This window comes from Bos mutus, chromosome 9, assembly GCF_027580195.1.
Source record: "Bos mutus isolate GX-2022 chromosome 9, NWIPB_WYAK_1.1, whole genome shotgun sequence".
NCBI classification, from domain to species: Eukaryota; Metazoa; Chordata; class Mammalia; order Artiodactyla; family Bovidae; genus Bos; species Bos mutus.
Genome location: NC_091625.1, coordinates 50,416,953 through 50,440,284, shown reverse-complemented (window position 1 = coordinate 50,440,284; position 23,332 = coordinate 50,416,953). Strand labels below are relative to the sequence as shown.

The following is a 23,332-nucleotide window of genomic DNA, read 5'->3' as shown; positions in this document are numbered from 1 at the left end:
AAAGTAATCTTAAGCACCTCAAATTTTGCTACAATAAAAATGAGTCCAACACAAAGATTACCTACCGTTTAAACCAACTCTAGATATTAAATCAGAAGAAGGCAACTGCACCCCACTCCAGTACTCTTGCCTGGAAAACCCCATGGTCGGAGGAGCCTGGTAGGCTGCAGTCCATGGGGTCGCGAAGAGTCGGACACGACTGAGCGACTTCACTTTCACTTTTCACTCTCATGCATTGGAGAAGGAAATGGCAACCCACTCCAGTGTTCTTGCCTGGAGAATCCCAGGGACAGGGGAGCCTGGTGGGCTGCCGTCTCTGGGGTCACACAGAGTCGGACACGACTGAAGCGACGTAGCAGCAGCAGATATTAAATTATAAACTTTAAAAAATCCTTAATGTACCAGAAAATTGTGAGTGAATATGTTTATAACCTTAGAATAAAAAGACTTTCAAAGCATGATCTCAAAGGCTAAAAAACCGTTACAGAAAAGACTGGTGGACTTAGTAACAATGACTAAAAATTTCATTACTGCTCCCTCCAAACCCCCAAAAACAAAACCAAAAAAATCGCTAAAAACTATAAAGAAAGTTAGACACAGAAAAAAGAGTATTCTTGCCAACTATATCCTTTGCATAGTCTTTCTAGAGGGCAGCTTAACAACAGTAATCAAAATTCAAGATGTGCTTATAAATTGGCCAGAAATTCCAAAAAATTTAACCTACAGAAACAGAGAAGCAAATACAGAGATGCAGTTTTGCTCATCACAGGACCAAAGATGCAGTTTTGTTCATCATGGGAGAAGGCAATGGCAACCCACTCCAGTACTCTTGCCTGGAAAATCCCATGGACTGGGGAGCCTGGCAGGCTGCAGTTCATGGGGTCGCTAAGAGTAGGACATGACTGAGCGACTTCACTTTCACTTTTCACTTTCATGCATTGGAGAAGGAAACAGCAACCCACTCCAGTGTTCTTGCATGGAGAATTCCAGGGACGGGGGAGCCTGGTGGGCTGCCGTCTATGGGGTCACACAGAGTCGGACACGACTGAAGTGACTTAGCAGGAGAAAACTGAAAACAACCAACAGTGGATTTGTTGCCAAATAATATCAAACGTCGCTCTTTTCGCAAAGGCATAAATATTTGTGAACTGTCTTGGTTAAACCAGAGCTGGAACACTAGTGCATCCTGAGTGTCCCATAGGCATGAGGAAAGCAAACTTATTTTGCAGTTTGCTTATTTAAAGAAAGAATCTGAAAGCATCATCTCCTCTGTTAACTTTCCTCATTGTAAAGATCATGATCAAACGAAGGCACACAGCTAATTGTACAGAGTAGATTCAAACCTGGGCAATCTGGGTTCAGAATCCACACATCCATTATGATCTGCTATCTGTCTAACAATGGATGATAAGGTTTCTAAGTGTAACAACTTGAGACACTGATGAAATGCTAGTGGTGATAGAAAAGACTACTGCTTTCAAGCAAAAGTTGTATATAATCAATTGCTGGTTGTCTTTGGTGTATGAATTTATACCTTTATTAAAGTTTATAGCAGCCCTTCTCAAAGGGTTCATCAAAAAATATTAAGCCCTAATACTCTACGTACCCACTGTATGCAATTTAACATCTTCCTCTATACCCAGAAGGGTACAAGTTAGCACCATTTTGGGGAGAACTGAGTAAATTCATTCAAGTGGTTTTCTGTGTTCTGTAATTCGGAAGAGGAACTCCAGATTTAAATCCCTACAGGTAATAAGTTGTTTTTTTAAATGTTCAACATTTTTTTTGTCCCTAACCCCGTTCATATATGGGAATAACTATTTTTAGTACTTATTTTTGGAAAACGCAAATTTTAGGCATACGACTGTCACTTTATAGCAGAACTGTATTATTTATTTTAAAAAGTATTACATTATATATTGTTATTGTAAAAGGGTACAATATTATTTATACTCAGATATATTATTTCAGATTCCAAATGTATATACTTTCTTATTTCAAAAACAGGTACAACAAACTTAATAAAACCAAAGAACCAACATGTCTTTTTACATCAGGAGCATAAGCTTGATGAATTGAACAGAATATAATATTTCATGCTCTCTTTAAGTTCTTTGAAAATGGCATCCCATCAGTATTACTCAAATTTACTGGTTTAGAAAAGAATGTGGGATTCTCTATCATCTGCCTAGTTCACATATATGCAATGACACAATTTCGACGGGAATTCCTGTGTTTGTAGAATACTTCTGTGACATTTACAAGACTACCAAAATGAGCAATAAGCCCTCTGAGAAAACTGGCCCACATATTTCTGGTTTTCTGGATGGGTCTCACAAGAAAGTTTTCTTGCTCTTTTTCCAATCTTGTGTTATATATGACCTTTTCATTATAAGGAGATTTTATTTGTTGTTTTTAGTTTTCTGATATGTGTTTGAGGTGGAGATTGTGGAGAGTTTTTTTTTTTTTTTTTTAAAGCAAATTCTAGCATCAGATGTGAGATCTACACAGCTGTAAGCATTCTTCTGGGAACCAGCACTAGGGTTCCCTCAACTGCTTAATGCAATTACCTAAACCAGTCATGTAGTATTAATGTAATTTGCCCATTTCTACAGCTGAAAAGATTAATCTTTAAAGAATAAAAAGGAAAAACTTGCTATCCCACTATTCCTCTACCTTGGAATCAAATAACAATGACTTCACCTGTTTGTTCTCCACATTCCTCTACCTCCTGGCTAACCACTGTCCTCAGAAGTCTGGATTGAGTCATACAATAAAATGACACTGCCATATGAGTGGGCAGGTATACATACAAGGGCATTCCTATCTAACTCCATTGCACAGTAAGTGGTCTTTCTAAACTACGTAACTGATCATCCACTTCTCTGCTTAGAACCTATAAGTGGCTCAATACTGCCTGCAAGATAAACTCTAAACTTACAAGGCCCTTCAATTGGTACTTCCACTTACCTCCAGATTCTCACCTCTCACCATGGCCATCATCACAAAACTCAATCTTGCAGCTATACAATCCCTAAACAGATCCTTCATCAATAAGCTATCTCCCCTTCCCTTTCTGCTTAGCTAATATTTAGCTGTCCTTCAGCTCCCTGCTTAGCTAATATTTAGCTGTCCTTCAGCTCCCAACTTAGAAATCTCTTACTCTAAATAAAAATTTCCTGGATCCTCTAGGTTAGATACCACTCCAAACTGTTCTCATAGTCCACTGTACTTGCTCCATCACAGCACTATTTAAGCAGCAATTATAATTATGACTTGTCAATATCCCTCACTGACTAAATGATCAATAATGGCAGGAACTGAGAAACAGATCTGTCTCATGCACCACTGTATCTCCAACATCTAGCAGTTTCTGGCGCAAGGTAGAAACTCAGCTATATTAGAAGACTGAATGAACAAATAATTTGATAATATTCAGGGGTGTTTTGGTGAAAATGCAAGAATTCAGTTCAACAGTATTTACTGCCTAGTTCTATGAGAATCAGAAAGAACATAAGCCAGGGTACATTCCTCAAGACACGTACAGTTGTATAAATCAGACACAGATACACACAAAAGCTGAACACCACAAAACCGAGTGTTAAGATTATAATGTAGGTTACACAGAGAGATAAAACAAAGGACTGGGAAAGTGTCACTGAAGTAGGATATAAGCCGAGCCTTCAGGCAAGAAAGATGGAAGACAGAAACTACAAGGATAGAAATGTGCTAGTTCAGCAGTTCTCAAAGTGGATCTGAAGATGACCTCCATCTCTTGAGCGTCCTTAAGCTTAACAGTATTTTCGTAACAAGCCCAAGATGTTATTTGGTTTTTTAACTTTCATTCATTCTCAATTATACGAAGCAGTTTTCCAGCAGCTACATGCCATGTGATATCAGAACAGACTGGATGCATAAGTAGCTATGAGAATCCAGCTGTTTCTATTAAGCCAGACATTCAAGAGAGTTGTAAAAATGTAAAACAACGCCACTGATTAGGTTTGTGTTGTTCTGGAAACAGTTCTCTGTCCTAAAAATATGATATTTGTGTTAACATGTCATGGAATTACTACTATTTTCCAGTAAAATTAAAAAACATTCTAACTTTTTTAGTTTTAATATCTAATATGAGAAATATTGATAGAGTCTAAAGAGCTACTGGGAACAAAAGTTGAGATTCACTGAGCAGAGAGGCTAAACTAGATGCATCAGATGTGAAATGAGACCAGGCATCATGTAACTTAAAAACATGTTTAACGTACAGGTACAGGCTTTCCTCTCAGTAGTTATTTTTACTTAACATATAAAAAGGCTCCTTTTAAGTCACTCTTATCCTTTCACTTGAACACAGTGAATACGGTTTAATAGTCTTTTTGAGTTCCCATATACAGACGTTTTTATATTTCCACAATCTTCATGATTATCATTTAAAATAACTATATAATCATATCCAGCATTCTTACAAACCTCAATAGCAACTTCCATATTTGATCTGTAAAGCATTTTATAATAATATTACTATCCCAAAAAACTTACTTCTAGAATACCATGGGATCTTATTTTGAATCAAATTTGCCCAAGAGCTACTGAAACTTGGAACACAGAGATAATAACATTTTGACCTAGACCTTCTGGAAACCCTGAATTCAGAACTATGTCTCTCCCTGACTTTAAAGGTTCTACACACTCTCAAACTCTTTCAAGAACCTGTTCCCCCATTCCAAGTGCTACCCTGGTTTCATAAACAGTTAAAGCTTACATTAGCACTTCCTTCTCACCACCTGAAATGATGTCTTCTACCTGTCCAAAGTTTATCCTTTAAGGACCAACTTGGAAGCCAGCTCATCCACTCATGCGTGATTCCTACTGAGCTCAATTGAACACTGTATTCCTCTTTGAATTTCTGAAGGACTCTATGTGAATATCACTCAAAATATAAATTCTATTCGAATTACATCATTATATTTTTTATTTCACACCTTAAACCTTAAGAAAGGTCTTGTCAACCTCTATTCTCATGGGAAAGATGGATAAAGTGCTGAGGAAAATGAGGCTCAGACAAGACTTCCCTGGTGGCCCAGTGGTTAAGACTCCACACTCTCAATGCAGGGGGCCTGGGTTTGATCCTTGGTCAGGGAACTAGACTTCATATGCTGCAACTAAAGACCCCACATGTAGCAACTAAGACCTGGCACAGCCAAATAAATAAATAAATTTAATATTTTTAAAAAAAAAGAAAAGAAATAAAAGAACCTGAGACTCAGATAAACAATAATCTGTTCCAGGTCACAGAGCTAGTGATTGAAAAGAGTCAGAATTGAATGTCAAATCCCCCCACGATTTTTGTCCCATTCTACACTCCCTACCTTACAATATCCTTTGTGATAATAAATACACAAGAAATCTGTAAAATTCAATGGAATCAGACTGTCTTTATTCTTAACCTCAAGGAAACTCTAATGTAAAAAATCCAGAGGGAATAATTTCTACAACTGTATTTTTGGCACCCATGCCATCCTGTCCCTACATTTCTTCTTTTGGCCAATGAAAGTAATGTGCAGCCTTCAGGAGACAGCCATCAAGACCAACATCTGCTCTCTAAGTATTAAATATCTACAACCACCATATTTTCCAATGAGTGAGTGATAAAATTAATCGTTTCTTCTGCTGTCCAAGAACCTGAGTTTACCTCCTCTAGCTCCTCCTCTAGTGTTTTCACCATTACTGTCTCAGAGCAATAGCTAATAAAAATCATTCTCTACTGGGCTACAGAAAACACAGCTGAAAACTATACTTTTACATAATTTTTCAGTTTCTGATGCCACCTACTAAGCAGTTCAATTCCTGCTCCAAAGGCATTTCAAAATTATCACGGCCATTTATCCCCATTTGCCTTGTTAACCAAAATCCTGAGATCCGTACTTGATGCCTCCTACTCTCCCTCACTCATTACACCTAGTCCACCACTCTCCACCAGAACCCCTCCTCATCTCTTACCTGCTCTACCCCAATAACCTCCTTAAGGATCTCCCCACCTCCACTCTTCACGCACAACAGTCCATTCTCCATTTGGCAGAGTAATCTTTATTTTTAAAAAAGATGGAATGACTACTACATTTTTACTTAAAGCACTTCAACAGTTTCCATGACTTTTCCAATAAAATAAAAATTCTTTACCATGGAATTCCCTATGGTATTCTTCATAACCTGATAACCGTATCTTAACTTCATCACATTCTGCTCTCTGCCAGCAAACCACACTCCAGCCACGTAAGCCTTTCTTGATCACTATGACCATGAGACCACCTATCATGGCAATCTGTTCCTTTCCTTTGTAGCACTTATCAGAAGTTACATGTGTGTTACGTTTGTCTCTCTCCCTATGCTCTAAACTCCATGAGGACAAGTTAAACCTGCTTTTGTTTTACCACTTCATATCAAATAAAGTATTAAGTGGTAGGCACTTAACATTTTTGATTGAATAAACTGCTTCTCTATGTATTCTTAATATATATTAACATGTATTACATATTACTTGTATGTTAGATAAGAAAATACAACATATACATCACTTCCATAATAAAGAATTTGGCTGCTCTTTGTTCCAAGTTCCTGAGAAGACCTCTCTAAATCCTTGGATTACCAGAGTGACTGGAGAATCTATTCTACTTATGGTGGGCCCCTCACATCACTCTTGATAGTTTATGTTAGCAAAGTATCTTTTTTATTCATGTGGGACTCTAGAGGGTGTACACTAATGAGATGACTCGGGATGGGGGCCAGCCATACCAGAAAGAGCAAACGTGTGATTAGAGGGTTGGGATACTGGAGGCTCAGTTAAATCCTGTGGCCAGTGATTCAATCAACCACGCCTATACAATGAAACCCTACTAAAAACTCCAGACACCAAAGCTCCAGTGAGCTTCCCTGGTTAACAATACCCTGGGTGTACTGACACATCACTGCACTGGGAAGGTGATGCATCCTGATCCCACAGGAAGAAGATACAAAGCTTCATGTCTGGTACCTTCCCACATCTCAGCCTATATCTTTTCTTTTGGCGGGTCCTGATTTGTGTTTTTTTTTGTTGTTGCTGCTATATTGAAACTATAATTTTAAGTATAGCACTTTCCTATGTTCTGGGTCATTCCAATAAATTATTGAACTAAGAAGATAGTGGGCACCCTGATAGCCAGTTGGTCAGAAATGCAGGGGGCCTGAGAACTCCTAGCCTGAGAATGGTGTCTGATGTGAGGGCAATCTTTTGGGAACTGAGCCCTTAATCTGGCAGGTTAGCCTAACTCCAGGTAGTGAATGTCAGGATGGCATTACAATGATAACAAATAACAGACGTCATTTCATAAATATGTGTCAAGGTTTATGTAAGTATTTTTATACACATTACTTCCTAATCTTTAGAGAACATGTCTAAGCGTTACAACAATCCCACTTGATAGAAGTATCATATAAATAAGAAGTTAAAGTCACATAGATAATTAAATTATTTAGGTGGAACCGAAATTCAAATTCAGCACCATCTGACTCCAAAGCCCACAATCCAGTAACTTATCCTTTCCATCTTCTCATTATTAGTTATGTAAGATAACATCACAAAATCGCTACCTAAGAATTCACAGCACTCATACTGAGAGGTCACACTAAAACTCAAAGTACTCTTTATAAATGTATCATTTCTTTATAAGAATTATAAAATATTATACCTTAATACAAATTTCTTTAGCAACTGCTGTGAACTTACTTGTTTGTGTTTTAGAAACATGTTTCTGGAGAAAATCAACTATCTGAGCCAAAACCTTCTTATTACAATGTGTTGATAATTTTTCATCACACTCATAACACCTAAAAAGAAATAAATTTAAGCAAATATTATGAAAACATGTTCAGTAGTTTTGCACATCAAGAAATAAAGTTAGTATTTATCCACTTTTGTCTTTAAATTAAGGGGTAAGGGAAATACTTAGGGTGAGGCAAGAGCAATGAGATACATCTACAGACATAACCGGGGACAGTTCATACAGAGCCTTAGTATTCAAATTTAAGAGTTGGGGTCACTTATCCTAAGTGTAATGGAGTGCCATGAGAGGTTTTTAAGCAAGGGTTGCCATGATCCGATTTACATTTTAAAAACATCACTCTGTGTAATGGCAGATTGGATGGCATCAGGAATAGCCGGAGATCAGGGTAGATGCAATGGCTCGAGAGAGAAATGAACAGATTTATATACTTTCAGGTACAGGCAGGAACAAACTGGACATGAAAGAGACAAGGGAGAAGCTGATGTGGGTATGTCAAGTGACTCTCGAACAGGAGCAATTCTGCCCCACCCACACCCCTGGGGACATTTGGCAAAGCTGTGAGACAGTTTTGATTATCACAACTGGCAGAGCTACTCTTGGCACCCAGTGGTTAGAGGCCAGGGCTAACTCTGTCCTCTCATGAGACAGGCCCCTTCACAATGAAGAATTATCAACCCAAATGACAACAGTACTGAAACTGAGAGATCCTTAAGTTTTCACAAACCATATATGCTTAGGCTATCCCCTGTAGAGAATTACCAAACCAGTTGACTATTGAAGAACTGATACTTTCCTCCTCTGGAATTCTAATTTAGCAAAATCAACTAGCAAGAATTTTTCTTTAATGTACAGAGAAAATGTTAAAGAAAACTAGAGGTATGACTAAATTTCTTTCTTACTTAAATTTTATATTCATGGATGTTAATTTTCTTATTTTACAGATTGTGTTCAGGCTTAAAAGCACAAGCTGATATAATAGCTTTAGATATATTACCTTATAAAACTCAGATATTTTTTATAGTAGACACAAGTACTAACCAAATCTAACTTACCATATGATCCATGTGCTCAGATTAATTATAATACAGTGAAGCTCTGCTCTCCAACTCTTGAAATGCTTCAATGAATGCTGGCCTTCTGAGTTTTTACCACATCCCTAAAGATAAATAGAACACTCTTTGTATGACTTCCATACAAGTTCATTTCAAATTAATCAAAACCTAAATTATCCTTAAATGGCAACCCACTCCAGTATTCTCACCTGGGAACTCCCACAGACAAAAGAGCGTGGCAGGCTACAGTCCGTGGGGTCACAAACAGTTGGACAGGACTGAGCATGCAGCAGCACGCAGCACACTCTTGATATGTCAGATAGGAAAGTGAAAGTGGAGAGTGAAAAAGTTGGCTTAAAGCTCAACATTCAGAAAACGAAGATCATGGCATCCTGTCCCATCACTTCATGGGAAATAGATGGGGAAACAGTGGAAACAGTGTCAGACTTTATTTTTTGGGCTCCAAAATCACTGCAGATGGTGACTGCAGCCATGAAATTAAAAGACGCTTATTCCTTGGAAGGAAAGTTATGACCAACCTAGATAGCATATTCAAAAGCAGAGACATTACTTTGCCAACAAAGGTTCACCTAGTCAAGGCTATGGTTTTTCCTGTGGTCATGTATGGATATGAGTTGGACTGTGAAGAAGGCTGAGTGCCGAAGAATTGATGCTTTTGAACTGTGGTGTTGGAGAAGACTCTTGAGAGTCCCCTGGACTGCAAGGAGATTCAACCAGTCCATTCTGAAGGAGATCAGCCCTGGGATTTCTTTGGAAGGAATGATGCTAAAGCTGAAACTCCAGTACTTTGGCCACCTCATGCGAAGAGTTGACTCATTGGAAAAGACTCTGATGCTGGGAGGGATTGGGGGCAGGAGGAGAAGGGGACGACGGAGGATGAGATGGCTGGATGGCATCACTGACTCAGTGGACGTGAGTCTGGGCGAACTCCAGGAGTTGGTGATGGACAGGGAGGCCTGGCGTGCTGCGATTCATGGGGTCGCAAAGAGTCGGACACAACTGAGCGACTGAACTGAACTGAACTGAATGTAAACTGGTCTTTGTAAATGAGAATGTTAACTGATACAGAACTAATGAACCCCACAGGAATTAAAAGATTAAAAAAAAAACAAATGGCTGAAATTTGGCAGGGGGGGGAGTTTTGTTTTAAACTTTTTAAAAAAGTTTCAGAAAGCAATTTAGATTCTCATTAAACTCAACTTCTTGCAGAGAGGCTAATTTAATTTACTTCTTGTCATACAGTAAAAACAGGCATGAGCCAAGTTAATTTCCATACCATTTCTCTGATGCACAGTGGAACACTGAGCATCTTCACAGGGCAGCAGTGCCCGTCCCCTGTACACACACTTCTAATACTCTACACACCTCACCCAACTCCACTGAAAACTACTGAGACTCAGACCAATCACAGTAACTCCCATCACCAGGTAAGTAAAGAAATGAGATTCAATTTCTGTCAATGTGCCATGAGGGGCAGTCTAATGTATGTTTCTGAGAAAGTTTTACATATGGGAAGGGATGTACTTTTTGCCCTCCTTCTGACCTTTGGGGATTGCTGTATGATACATAATGCATGAAACATCTTTGACTATCCTGAAACCGTGGAATAGGATAGCACAGCAGAAAAATGGAAGACATCTCAGTTTTTAATGTTTTTTCCACTGAAGTAACTGACTCAAGAGTGACCCTACTTCTGGCTTTCTATATGAGATAATAAAGATAACTCTTATTGAAAAATATACATATATACTTTTAATTTTCTTTAAAAATTCCCTTGTTAATAATATCAGTTGCGTCTAAGCTCTTAAGAGAAGATACTCTGCAAAAAAAAAAAAAGAAAAACCACTTCTCGTAGAAAAGAAAATGAATCCCAAAAGATTTCTTAAAAAGGCTTGGATCCATTTCCTAAGTAAATACAAATAGGTAAAGGAGGGTCCACATATGAGAATACTGCAAGTAGGTTGGATTCCCTTTCAAAATACTTATAAACCATGCACTATAACTTTCTGAACACAATGTACATTTTACTTTACCTTAAACATTTCTAAGCTTGGCCTTGGAGAGTTCTATCTAAACACAGAATAAATTTATCTTAAATTCTAAGCACTACCAACAGTCCAACTCACAGCGAGCAATTAAGGAAAATATTTAAGACAAACTGTCACAGAAAAGAGACTTTTCTCACCTGAAAACCACACTTGAGGCACAACCAGATATCAGGAGGAAGTACTGGCTGTCCATCACAGAATCTTCTTTCTTTTACACATTCCAAGCAAACTGACCACAGGTTCTCAGCTATTGCTTTTTTTACATGGTGCACACTGACAGCATGACTTATATGTTGGCAAGTGAAACCTACTGAAAGAGGCAAAACAAAATTTGAACATCAGCAAGCAAAAGTCAACAATATTAAAATACTATTAACTAAAAAGCACAAAGATTCAAAAGACAAAATAACTTAAAAGAATACAAATGATTCCATTTATAAAACATCTGTGAAATAACATAATTATAGAGTTGGAGAACACATTAGCAGTTGCCAGGGACTTTCGATGGAGAGCAGTGGTGTGGCTATACATAAGCAGAACTCGGAGTGGCCAGAGTGTAGTCAAGTATCTTGACACTGCTGGTTATAGAAAGCTATACGTGTTATTAAGCTATACACACACATACATACACATGTATGTACAACTGGTGAAACCTGAATTAGCTCTAAGCACTGTACCCATTTCAGTTTCCCGGTTTTGATGCTGTGCGATAGAAATACAAGATATTATATCAGAAGAGATTGGATGAAGAGTGAATGGGGCCTCCTTGCATATGTTTTGTACCTTCCTGTGAATCTAAAATTAGTTCAAAAATTAAAGTTTAATAAATAAATTAAGAAGATTATTTATTGAGCAGCTACTATGCCTCAAGCATTTTGAACATATTTTCTTTCCACTAAGATACACAAGTAAAAATTTTTCCCATGGGCTAGCCCTGCTGTGATACTATTTTCACCACTGCTGAAAGAAAGAAAAGAGAGGAACAAACAACGGCATAGTTTGCAGGAACAAGAATTCTTCTCAATGAATATTCCCGAATAACGAATATATTTTGCATGGCCATTAATTGTCCTTTATAACAGATTCCAACTATGTGCACTGTGTGGAGACAAAAGGCCAAAATGAGCAAATATGTTCTTAATTCTTCAAATAACCATATTTGTCTCCCAAGGGCTCAGTACACTTCCATTTTTCCTAAATAACTGAACTCTTCAATTTCTCCACCTCAAATGTCCAAAATACCAAACCTACAGCTATCTGCCAAAATCAAACAACAAAGGCAGAGACTGAATACCTTGAAGAGGGAAACAGGAGTATGTACATTTCAATTTTCTCTACTTTCCTTTCTGAACATAAAGCATTCCTTTTTATCTACTGGTTAATGAGACTAAATATTACTTCCATTTCATTCTGAAGACAAAGAATGTGACAAATTAAAATACATAATTTCAACAAAAGTAAAATGTAAATCTGATAAAAGATTAAAACTTCTAATTTTACACCAAGAGCAAGTTGTAAGAATTGGCATAAAAGAAGTAATTCTGAAGTCCTTTGGTTGAACAGCAAAGATGCATGCCATTGAAAAAATGCATCTCTCTCTGTTTAGACAAAGACTGATAAAAAATGACCACACAAGAACTAGAAATGGTTTACCAAAAGTCATCACTTTTTGAGTTTTTATATTTTAAAATTCTAAGGGAAAAATCATTCCACACTCCTTTTGAATCATCTCTAGCATAAAATGTAGCCAAGGTACAACTTAACCGTCTCTGACTCTACAATTCAGACATACAAAACTGAAATTGTTAATGAATTCAGAGATAAGTGAATGCAAGATAAAAAGGTTCCAGGTTCTTCAATTAAACTTACTAGCTTTTAAATATCTCAACTGTATATACTTTTTATAAGTATAAACAAATTTAAAAGTCTGAGGTTTTCCTATAAGTGTTTAAACAGTATTTACTACCTTCTGTGAGGAGGGGAAATGTGAAAAATATCCTTCTACATTAATAAGTAAATTTCCTCAGTTTCCTGCAATTTGTTTAATCATATAATTGTCAAATTTTCATTTGACAAACAGGTCCTCTAGAGATTCCTGAATAAAAATATAAAAATGTATTAAAAGCAAATAGTTGTTTCACATTCATAAATCAAAAGCAATAATCAAAATCTTCACATTTTAAAAATATTAATAAAAATTTTACAAGGAGGGCTTCCAGCGTGCGAATGGTGACATAAAATCAACACTTCCCCTTTCTCCTCCCCAAAACTATCCAAGGGCAAAAAGAACAGAAAGCAGAAATGCAAACTTCATTCTCAGAGCAACCAGGACATAGCTGAAGCCCAAAGTCACAAATTAAATGGGAAGACTTCCACCTCAAAGCAGTGGAGATCAAACAGGAGTGCGCACAGAAGGAAGTGCAGAGAACACCGCAGCAGTGGATTCAGAGAACCACGCGTGCTTTGCGCTTACACAACAAAACCTACATCTCTGTGCTGCAACAACAGTGGCAGGAGCTCCCCTTTATCCAATTTTGTTTTCAGAAGAAATGAAAGAAGGGGATTTCTCATTCACTAAGTGAAAATAAGAAAGCAAGCCATAACGGCAGAGAACAGCCTTATTCCTACGGCAGTTGGAAAGAAGCGAGAGAATTTGGGTTCTGAAAAAGCCCAGGACTGAATAATCCTGGTAGTTGGAAAGAAGTAAAGGCTAACTGGGCTCAAACTCAACAGTTAGGTCTCAACAGTGCTCTGGCCCTCCTTCTTACACAAATATTCTAAACCAAACTGGCCCAAGAAAGGCAACTCTACATGAAAGAATAGGTAATCAAAGAAAATAAAAAAAAAAAAAACAAAAAAACAAAGAAAATCAAAGCTTGTGTGCTAAGATAGTAAGAAAAAGGAAGGAAGGAAAAGCAAAAATGGCAGCACGATCACTGCCATGAGAGGAAAACACACACAAAAAAGTGAACACTTGAGGCTCAAGTGGCAACACAAAGGGAAGGGACCAGAGAGTTCAGGAAAAATAAATAAAATGAAGGTAAAACCAAAAAGAAGATGAAAGAGACACTGCTGAACACACTAAAAAAAAATAAAAATGAACAGCAGACAAAAAGAAAAGGAAAACAGGAGTTTTAGAGGCTTTAAGAAAATACGGTAACTAGGGTAGATAGGCAAAAGAGTTATAAGAATAATCAAACCCCTGAAGAACACCGTATTAACAGAACAAATATTTAAAGACATAGTTCAGACTCCCTCAATTCAACAATCTGTCCTGAAACACTGTCCAAGTTAAAAACACTCAAAATGGAAATAACAGATTAAAAACATCTTTTTTAAATGGAGAACTGAACTGGTAAAGTCAGTAAGGAAAATCCTCAGAGGCTAAAACCCAAGGCATGAGGCTAAAGAGAAAGACAAACCAGGAAGCCCCTCAAGGTCATCAACCAACCTCACGGGCTTGAGGGCTCGGTTCTAATAGTCATGAGAAACAACAAGAGAAGATGCCAGTTCTAAGTTACTTTATAAAATAAACAAAATCTCAGCAAAAATGCCAACAGGGTATTTTGGAAATCGACAAGCTGATTTTGAAGTAATGCAGAAAATGGCTAAAATAAAGAGCAAAGGATTTATTCATTAAAAGCACATATGATTCGTCCTCTGAAACACTGTTCAGGATGCGAGACATCATAACTTACCAGCAACGTCATCTGACGAGTCTTCATCGTGAGGTATAGGAGGCCTTTTACTTCTCTTAGCTTTCTCAGGTGAAGCTTTGGATGGCTCTTTCACCCGCATCTGTTATTTACTGAAAAGATTGGGGGTTGGGGGGAAATACACATTAATCCTCAAAATTAAAAATTGTATGTATTTGACTTAATGCATATTAAAATGACTTCAAGTTTAACGAGCCTCGTAAATTAACAGAGGAGAAAGAGGGAAACATCAGCTGAAACTAAAGAAATTTTTATTATACCAACACACAAAGGCCACATTACATCTGACTTTAACCAACAGTTCCCTATATGTATGATGTCCAGGTGAATTAAAAAAAATAAACTTTATGCCACCTCTGACTCCTGTGCTCGCCTCGCCCTTTCTCTTTTTTCACCAGCTAGGAAACAGTGGGAGCTGGAAAAGCCTCAACAAGCCAGGGATGGATGCCAAGTGCCAAGCACAGTACAGACACCCTTCCTGCACTGTACGACCCAGTGGACTACAGAGAGAGAAATACATTTCCCACTTTTTAAGCTCTTGCCTTTTTTGTGTGTTTTTTCCCCATTTTTTAGTTATGAAAAATTTAAAACTATCACACAAGTTGAAACAGCAGTATAACGAACACCATAGACTATCTAGAGTCCACATCTGGAACATTCTGCCATATCTGTTTTATCTAAATATCAATGTTTATATAGACATATATCTACACATGTATGTGAGTACATCCTTTTTTGCTGAACTATTTAGAAGTTGCAGACAACATATATTCCTTAAGGAGATTCTCCTATACAGTCACATCATTATTTCTAAGAAAATTAAGAGTAATTCCCTAATATCATATCTTATCATATTCTAATTTCTTCAGCTAACCCAAAACGTCTGCTTTTTTGAATAATGATTCAATTGGTTACAGCAGTATCTTAAATCGACAGCTGTTCTTCCTGCAAGAAATGGGAGAATAGTGTTTCACCTCCCTAAGACCCTGGCTTTTTTAAGAGATCAGGACAGTGCATATGAGTCACATTGGAGAGCCTCTCAAAGTGTGGATTTTGATTCAAGTCTAGCACAGGACCTGAGAGTCTGCCTGTCTAAAAAGTTCCCAGCAGGAAGCCACTGCTGGGGTCCACAGACCACACTTTCAACAGCAAAGTTGTATAATGTCTCACACAGAATTTAATTTTTTGTTCATGCTGTTATTTACCTCTAAATATATTTTTAAGAAATCTCTTATATTTCATAAAAATTCAAAGTTAATTCTAAAGGTTTTAGATAGAAGTTAATGCATTTTTTAAAAACCACTATATCCCTGGTAGCTCAGCTGGTAAAGAATCTGTCTGCAATGCAAGAGACCCCAGTTCGATTCTTGGGTCAGGAAGTTCCCCTGGAGAAGGAAGAGGCTACCCACTCCACTATTCATGGGCTTCCCTGATGGGAATCCACCTGCAATGCTAGAGACCTGGGTTCAATCCCTGGATTGGGAAGATCCCCTGCAGGAGGGCACAGCAACCCACTCCAGTATTCTTGCCTGGAGAATCCCCAAGGACAGAGGGAGTCTGGAGGGCTACAGTCCACGGGGATCGCAGAGTTGGACAAAACTGAGCAACTAAGCACACACATATCCTAAATCCTACCTAATATCATGGTGCTACCTGGCTAAGCTATACTGTAATTTTTGTGGTTGTGTATATGCTTTGGTTGATCAAGGTAGAACAATCACTCAATTCAATAATAAATTCTGAATCCTGATTTAGTTGTACCAAGTTCCACATAAGGAAGCTTTTGAGTTTACCATTTTAAAAGCCATTTCCTTAGGCCCAAGGGTCATCACTATTGAACAACACTGCAATAAATTAATGCCTTCAAGGTTACAGAGATGAAGAAGGCCTCCAAGTTTCTGACCACTTCATTTCTTTCTGCCTTCACCCTCCAGACTACTTCATTAACTTATGGCTACATTTCAACCTCACAAAATCACTAATTCAAGTATTCCATTCTCTGACCACAACTTCAAATTCTGCCAGCTTGCTTGATCAGCCACTCCTATTCTCTTTTAATGCCCAGGTTGAGAAGAGGCTACATCTCAACAAGCCCTTAGCAGGGAAGGGAGAAAGAGAAGCAGAAAATCTAGCGCTGGTTCTTCAAGCTTTACTTGCAAATGGTGCAAGTCTGCTTATGTTTTACGGGCAAGTCATATAGCCACATTTAATTTCAAATAGACATCGTGGGGAAAGGGAGGGGTGAGGGTAAGGGCAGGTGTACAAAGAGTACAACCTTATCATGTACCTAGCAAGAACAGAATACGTGTACACAGCCTAATGGCTACTATGTCACCCCACTAACAATCTCAATCCTAGATGAGCCAATTAACCACGTTCTCCATGACAGTATCCAAAGAGGCTGGAGAAAAAGTCTTGTACGAAAGGCGACTGGGTCTACTAAATTAACAACCACAACTGCAAACAGATCAAGACATCCCATTATCTACTACAACTTCTGGTCAACTTATTACACAGCAATCTGAAATTGTTTTCACTCTCCCAATCTCCAACTCCTCTCCCTACTCTTTCAAATATCATCTGGTCTTCTACTTTACTGACAGAAAGGACACAAAAGAGATTGCAAATCAGATATTTCCACCCTTAAACTTACACACTTACCATTGTAATTATTGTTACAACTATTGTAACTTGATGTCCTGAAAAAGAGATGGGCATGACTAAGAGCATCCAAGAAATATGGTCCATAAGAAACTGGTCATATTTTTACACCCCCCCACACAGCTAAACTTGAAACTTCCAATGGTGGCTCAGATGGTAAAGAATCTGCCTGCAATTTAAGAGACCCAGGTTCAATTCCTGAGTGGGGAAGATCTCCTGGAGAAGGAAATGGCAACCCACTCCAGTATTTCTGCCTGGAGAATCCCACGGACAGAGGAGTCTGGCAGACTACTGTCCTTGGGATTGCAGAGTCAGACATGACTGAGCAACTAACATGTGCACACACAGGTAAACTCTTGATAAAGACGAGCATTAATACATAGCTAATCCTGGCAGAGGAACCAAAAGAACCAGATACTTAGAATCTATAAAAGACTTATGCCTTTTCTCAAAAACACTGACTCAAATGTGGCAATGTAGTCAATTTCCAGTGATTTTTCTGACACATGCAATATGTCTAAACATAGAGTCATTTTGGACAGTAACCTACTATTAAGCAGTCACTCATCTGTATAGCTTTCTTTTTCAATTCCCCGTTCACGTAAAAAGAGACAAAATTAAAGTCCAATTATTACAAAAAATTCCAATTATTAGAGCTTCACATATTGCATATCATCAATAATGTGTCTGGGGAGTTCGAGATCACTCTCACATGTGGAGATTTACTGCAAGGACTCACAAGACCTAGCATAGAGGTGTACTCACGGCTAACGTTTATTGCAGCAATGTAGTGTGAACACACAGACTAGCATAATGAAAAACACACAGGTGAAGTCTAGAGCAATCCAAATGCAGGCTTCCTTACCATTCTCTCCCTCCCAAGACTGGTCAAATACCCTACATCCTTCCCCCAATAAGTAATGTCTGTGCAACGTTTCTGCTCACAGAAGCCCATTACACACTCACGGGTGCAGGATTTTTATGGGCCTAGTAACTTCTGGATAAACCATGTCTTACAGAATAAACCATATTGTTCCCAGGCAAGCCAAGCAAGGGCTAACCTTGCAAGCAGACCTTTTTAAGGACAGCAGTCTCAGGCCTGCTATGTTAAGTCTTTTCAGCACAAATAAATTATGGCCATTTTTCTCAGGTGGTTTCCTAATAAAACTTTCCAACTTCCAACTTCTGCATTACCCTAATATCTGTCCATAATGTAGGATGTGCAACTAAACTGTTTATAAGTTGTTTTTTTTTTTTTTTTTTTAAGGCCATGCATGTAGAAGCCCATATTCTCAAGAAAGAAAAAAAAAATTATTTTCCTACTCTTGGGCCATTATTTTCTGCAAGGGTGCGAGGGGAGAGAAGAAAGGGACAAAAATTCTTTCAGAGGTTTAAAAGGGTACCAGGCTCAAAAAGATGACCAGCACTCACTTTTTCGTGCATCACACTCGGTTCTAAGGACTTCAATGATATTAACCCACTTCATTCTCCCAACCATCAATCACTTTATGAGGTAGGTTGCTATTATTTCCCCCATTTTACACTTGAAGAAAGACAGCCAGGCGTTAGGTGATTTGCACAGGCCAAGAGCCAGTAAGTGGTGGATGGTGATCTGGACCCAGGCAGTCCATCTCCAGGGTTCCTAATACTACACGATGCTTCCAGAAGACCTTGGTAAGACACGCTTTCTCTGGTCTCTAACAAAAACATCCCAAATTCCCGAAAAGAAAATGCGCCGCGAGGCTGAACGCGGAAGGGCGGCCGGAAGGTTGCTGGGTCGCCGCCCCGCTAGGTCAAGGTGAGGCGGCCCCGTCCCGCCTCCCCGGCTCCTCCCGCTGCCGCCCCGACACCCTGCCGGTTCCGCCACTCTTTCATGGCCCTCGGTGACCGCCTGGAGCCCCCAAGGACCGAGAAAGGCGGGGAGAGGGTTCTCTCCCAAGCCCTTCAAGCCACAAAGGGCCAGGGTTACATAAACGAAGTTGGACAAAATGAGGCAATCCAGCACCGGACCCGCAACTCACCCTGACAGGCCGAGCAGCCGCGTCCACAACCCCATCAGACTGCGCCTGCGCAGCTGCCCCTCCCGTCGGCAGGGGCAGGGCCTCGTGTGCCCGCCCCAATGTCCGGACAAGTTGGGACCGCCCCTCGCGTGGCGGCTTACCCGGAGGTGGGCGTGGACACCCGGCTCTGCTGGCTGCAGTCGCAACTGCTTCCCGTACTTACACAGGAGTAGGTAGACCCCAGCTAATCTTAGGGTAACCTAAATAGACTCCTAATTGGATCCCGATAGAGCTTGGAGTTTGCCCACCTCCCGAGTTCTCGGAGTGGGGTTTAAGTCCCACTTGTGGCTGGACACCCTGCCCAGACTGCCTCCGACTTCCGTGCTGTTAAGTCACATCTGACATCATACGTTTTCTTGCCTTTTTTCATTATTGTTGCTTTACCTGCCGTTCTTTTTTATTTGAAAATTTCCTGACCTATACCTAAACCTCTTTGAAGCTCGATTATTCAAAGTGTTTGCACTTTGCATATGTTTAGTAAAAGTAGTTGGTTGAAAAATATTTTGTTTGAATGATATAGCAAACATCCACCCTAGTTATGGATAAATGCTACGAGACATTTCGTAATGTCTTTAGATTCGTAATCTTTAGCAGTTCTTGAGACAAGGGACAGATGTGGGCTTATGGAGAGAGTCTTGGATTACGAGTTAAAAGTTACTACAAATAACCCCCCCCAAAACTGATTTTCTCTTTTAAAAACTTTGGTTCATTTCTTAAGAAATAGTTTAAATTATTTACAATTATTTACACATAGAGAACTTGGCAAAGGAAGTTATTAGACTTTGGCATTCTGTGTATGGAAACCATTCATTCAACAAATACAACTGAATACAAATATGTGAGTCATTGTGCTAAGTATTGGGGTACATAATCATGTATTAGGGTAGGGAATCATGTATTCCCCTAGGGAAAAAGAAAATACTCCACAAATAAGCCCAGGTTGTGTTGTAATTTTAAAGTAAAAAATGTCTGCTTCATAAATGATTTAACATTGGATTGGAAACAGAACATGGAGGAAAAAAGGACATGAAAATGAGCAAATCTAAATAATTTGAATACTAAATTGCATTATAGGGGCTTCCCTGATAGCTCAGTGGTAAAGAATCTGCCTGCCAATAAAAGAGATATTGGTTCTATCCCTGATCAGAGAAGCTCCAACGTGCCACAGAGCAACTAAGCACCTTGAACTAACCACAACTAACCACAACTATTGAACCTGTGCTTTTTAACCAGGAGCAGCTTGAACCAGAACCCGATGTGCCCTAGAGCCCCTGCTTGGCAGCAAGAGAAGACACCTCAATGAGAAACCCACTAACCCCAACTAAAGAGTAGCCCTGGCTCACTGCAAGAGAAAAGCCACAGCAACAAAGACTCAGCACAGCCAAAATTAAAAATAAATAAATAAAGGACACTATAATCAAAGGAGTTTTTTAAATATATCATGTACTGGAATCCAATTTACCAGGAAAAAAGGAGGGGACTGAATCAGAATATGAAATTTTAAGTTCTCTCTCATAAAAAGAAACTTATGAATTATGCAAATCATGATACAATACTTAAATTTTTCTTGAAAATGATGAATTTCCAAAGTTATTTTGATTTCCAGCAGATATACCCAAATCTCCAGAGACTGCAATTTCCATTTCAAAATTTACATGAGTTAAGGGAAATTGTCTAACAGATTTTGTTTCTGATGTTCTTCAAATTATTTATCTTTTCAGTTAAAGTGAAATTTATTATTCGATGGATGCTTCAAAGGAGGGAAATTATTTTTAAATAATACCTAGTAAGTATACTTTTATTGCTATTGTCAAGACATTATGGAAAAAAAAAAAGACATTATGACAAAACATCAAACAGAAACATAAGTGTGCTTAAGGTCAGCTGTATATACATTTCAAATAATGTTAAATATCTTAATATTACCATCATTGTTGTCTGGAAATGTATGGAGTACTTTGCTAAGCTATAGGCTATACATATATTAAGCTTTTATCATGTGTTTTAAGAGGTACATTCTTTATTATAAAAGTAATACATGAGAGTTTGGTATAACGTTCTTCATCTTTTCTGCCTTTCCACATTCCCATTCTCTTCCTCAGAGGTAACATTTCCTCTCCTCTATTTGCTGTTTCTTGTGTATAGTTTCAGGAATTGTCTTTGCACATGATATGCATTTGTACTACATTTTTATATGATTACCATTTGTTAAAAGAGATCATGGTCAGGTTAGATTACGGTCTACCTTCTATTCTACAACTTGATTTTTCTTTTTCACTTGATTATATATTTTGAACTTATCACCATACTAACCTTATTCTTTTTACTGGTTGTTTAAAATTCCACTGGATGCATCTTTTTTTCCCAATCAGCCCCCTCTTGGTGTACATTTATCTGTGAGTACTTGTGCAGGTATTTTCAATAAGTGATTGGCAGTGAAAATGCTGCATCAAAAGAAGTTTTGACAGAAACTCTTGAAAAAAATGTTGCATGAAAGGCAATAAATTTCCTAATTCTTCATTGAATTATCTAAAATGTGGGGGCTTGATGTGGATTTAGAAAGAAATGGAAAAAGTGCTAAGTCTCTTAAGAATCCCCTCCTTTCCAATTGTCTTTCACCTGCATTGTGGCAAAAAATAGAATGAGTTGTTTGAGAATGAATGATTGATATCAACTCAGCACTAGTAGACCTCTCCCAGAAAAGTTACGTGATTTCTCTCCCTTGCATCCCACTTTAAGCCTTACTTCCTTCCCTCAAACTAACTCTGAACGAAGAACTTGGGACATTTATTCAAGGAGCAATGATCAGTACTTCTGTTTGACAAGATCTTTTTGCTCTAAGCCTCTTAAATAAACTAAGTTTGGCACTCTGCTGGTTACAGAAGGACAAATTCATCTCTTCAGGAAAAAAATAAAAAAAACACAGAAAAATATTTCTCAAATAAATAGCCATGAACACTTGAAAAAGAATTGTTTAGTAATAAATGCTCTTGCAAAAGTATAAATTAGATTAAATGTGACTCATTGAAGTACATCGTTTTCATATCTGTGTCCATTCTACTTGTGGTTTATGATGGGGATCCTACAGAGAGTACTTGAATCTACAGTATTTAATGATATCTTAGTTCAAAGTCAGTCCACAAAGTAGATTTCACAGAGACTACGGTTAAACTCCAAATGACTTGGAAAAAACATAATTGTAAGTGATGTCATTGGTATAGAAATCTGAAGTGGTTTTATTATTAAAGTATTAAAACTGAATAATTTAAAACTACACCCTTCATGAAATTATTCATTGGATTCATACTTTAATAATGCCAGTTGGAAGCTTATTTTTAAAATTTTCACTGTGAATCAATTTGCAGTTAATATGGCTTTCATTATCCTTGGGAAACAAAATTGAGAATAAAAATAAGGTAATAAACCAAGTTGAAAACAAATTTAAAACAAGGTAATAAACTTTATCTAACAGGCTTAATATGCTCTCCCCACAACTACATACAATGTGTTCTAATTCCAAGAACCTATTATTATATTAGCTTACACGGCAAAAAGATTTTGCACATATGATTAAGATTATCCCAATGGTCTCACTGTAATCAAAGTTCCTTGTGAAAGAGAGGCAAAAAGGTTAGGAGAAGTGGACGTGACAACAAAAGCAGAGATCAGAGTCAGAGAGAGATGTGAAGATGACAAACTGCTGGCTTTGAAGATGGAGAAAGGGAAAAATAGCCAAGGAATTCAGGCAACCTTCAGTAGATGTAAAAGTTAAGTACAGAAATGCTCCCCTTCAGAAGGACCTTCAGATTTGCTGACACCTTCAGACCTTCAGAAGGACCTTCAGAAGGACCACAGACTTGCTGACACCTTAATTTTCACCAAGTGACTTCTGACCTATAAAACTGTACATAATAAAATTGTGTTTAGTCAATAAATTTGATAATTGTTACATTAGCA

The 23,332-nt window shown here is 38.2% G+C and overlaps 2 protein-coding genes across 5 annotated transcripts in view; both read right to left on the bottom strand.

Moving 5' to 3' along the window:
• The window catches only part of USP45 (ubiquitin specific peptidase 45), a 59,101-nt gene extending 39,466 nt beyond the window's left edge, over positions 1-19,635 (bottom strand). The window contains exons 1-5 of one of the 4 annotated variants that reach the window (XM_070376556.1): positions 19,337-19,635; positions 14,637-14,746; positions 11,076-11,245; positions 8,870-8,973; positions 7,760-7,860 (exon numbers count right to left, since the gene is read on the bottom strand). In XM_070376556.1, coding sequence (XP_070232657.1) covers positions 7,760-7,860; positions 8,870-8,973; positions 11,076-11,245; positions 14,637-14,736 — 475 coding nt within the window. In that variant the 5' untranslated portion in view covers positions 14,737-14,746; positions 19,337-19,635. Of the gene's footprint in view, positions 1-7,759; positions 7,861-8,869; positions 8,974-11,075; positions 11,249-14,636; positions 14,747-19,336 lie in introns of all 4 variants that reach the window. The other 3 variants (XM_005902608.2, XM_070376557.1, XM_070376558.1) reach the window with 3 other exon arrangements.
• Positions 19,636-21,050: 1,415 nt separating this feature from the next.
• Positions 21,051-23,332, bottom strand: part of CCNC (cyclin C) — a 37,033-nt gene continuing 34,751 nt past the window's right edge. The window contains exon 12 of the mRNA XM_070376553.1: positions 21,051-23,277. Within this exon, the coding sequence (XP_070232654.1) occupies positions 23,244-23,277 (34 nt within the window). The 3' untranslated portion in view covers positions 21,051-23,243. The remainder of the gene's footprint in view (positions 23,278-23,332) is intronic.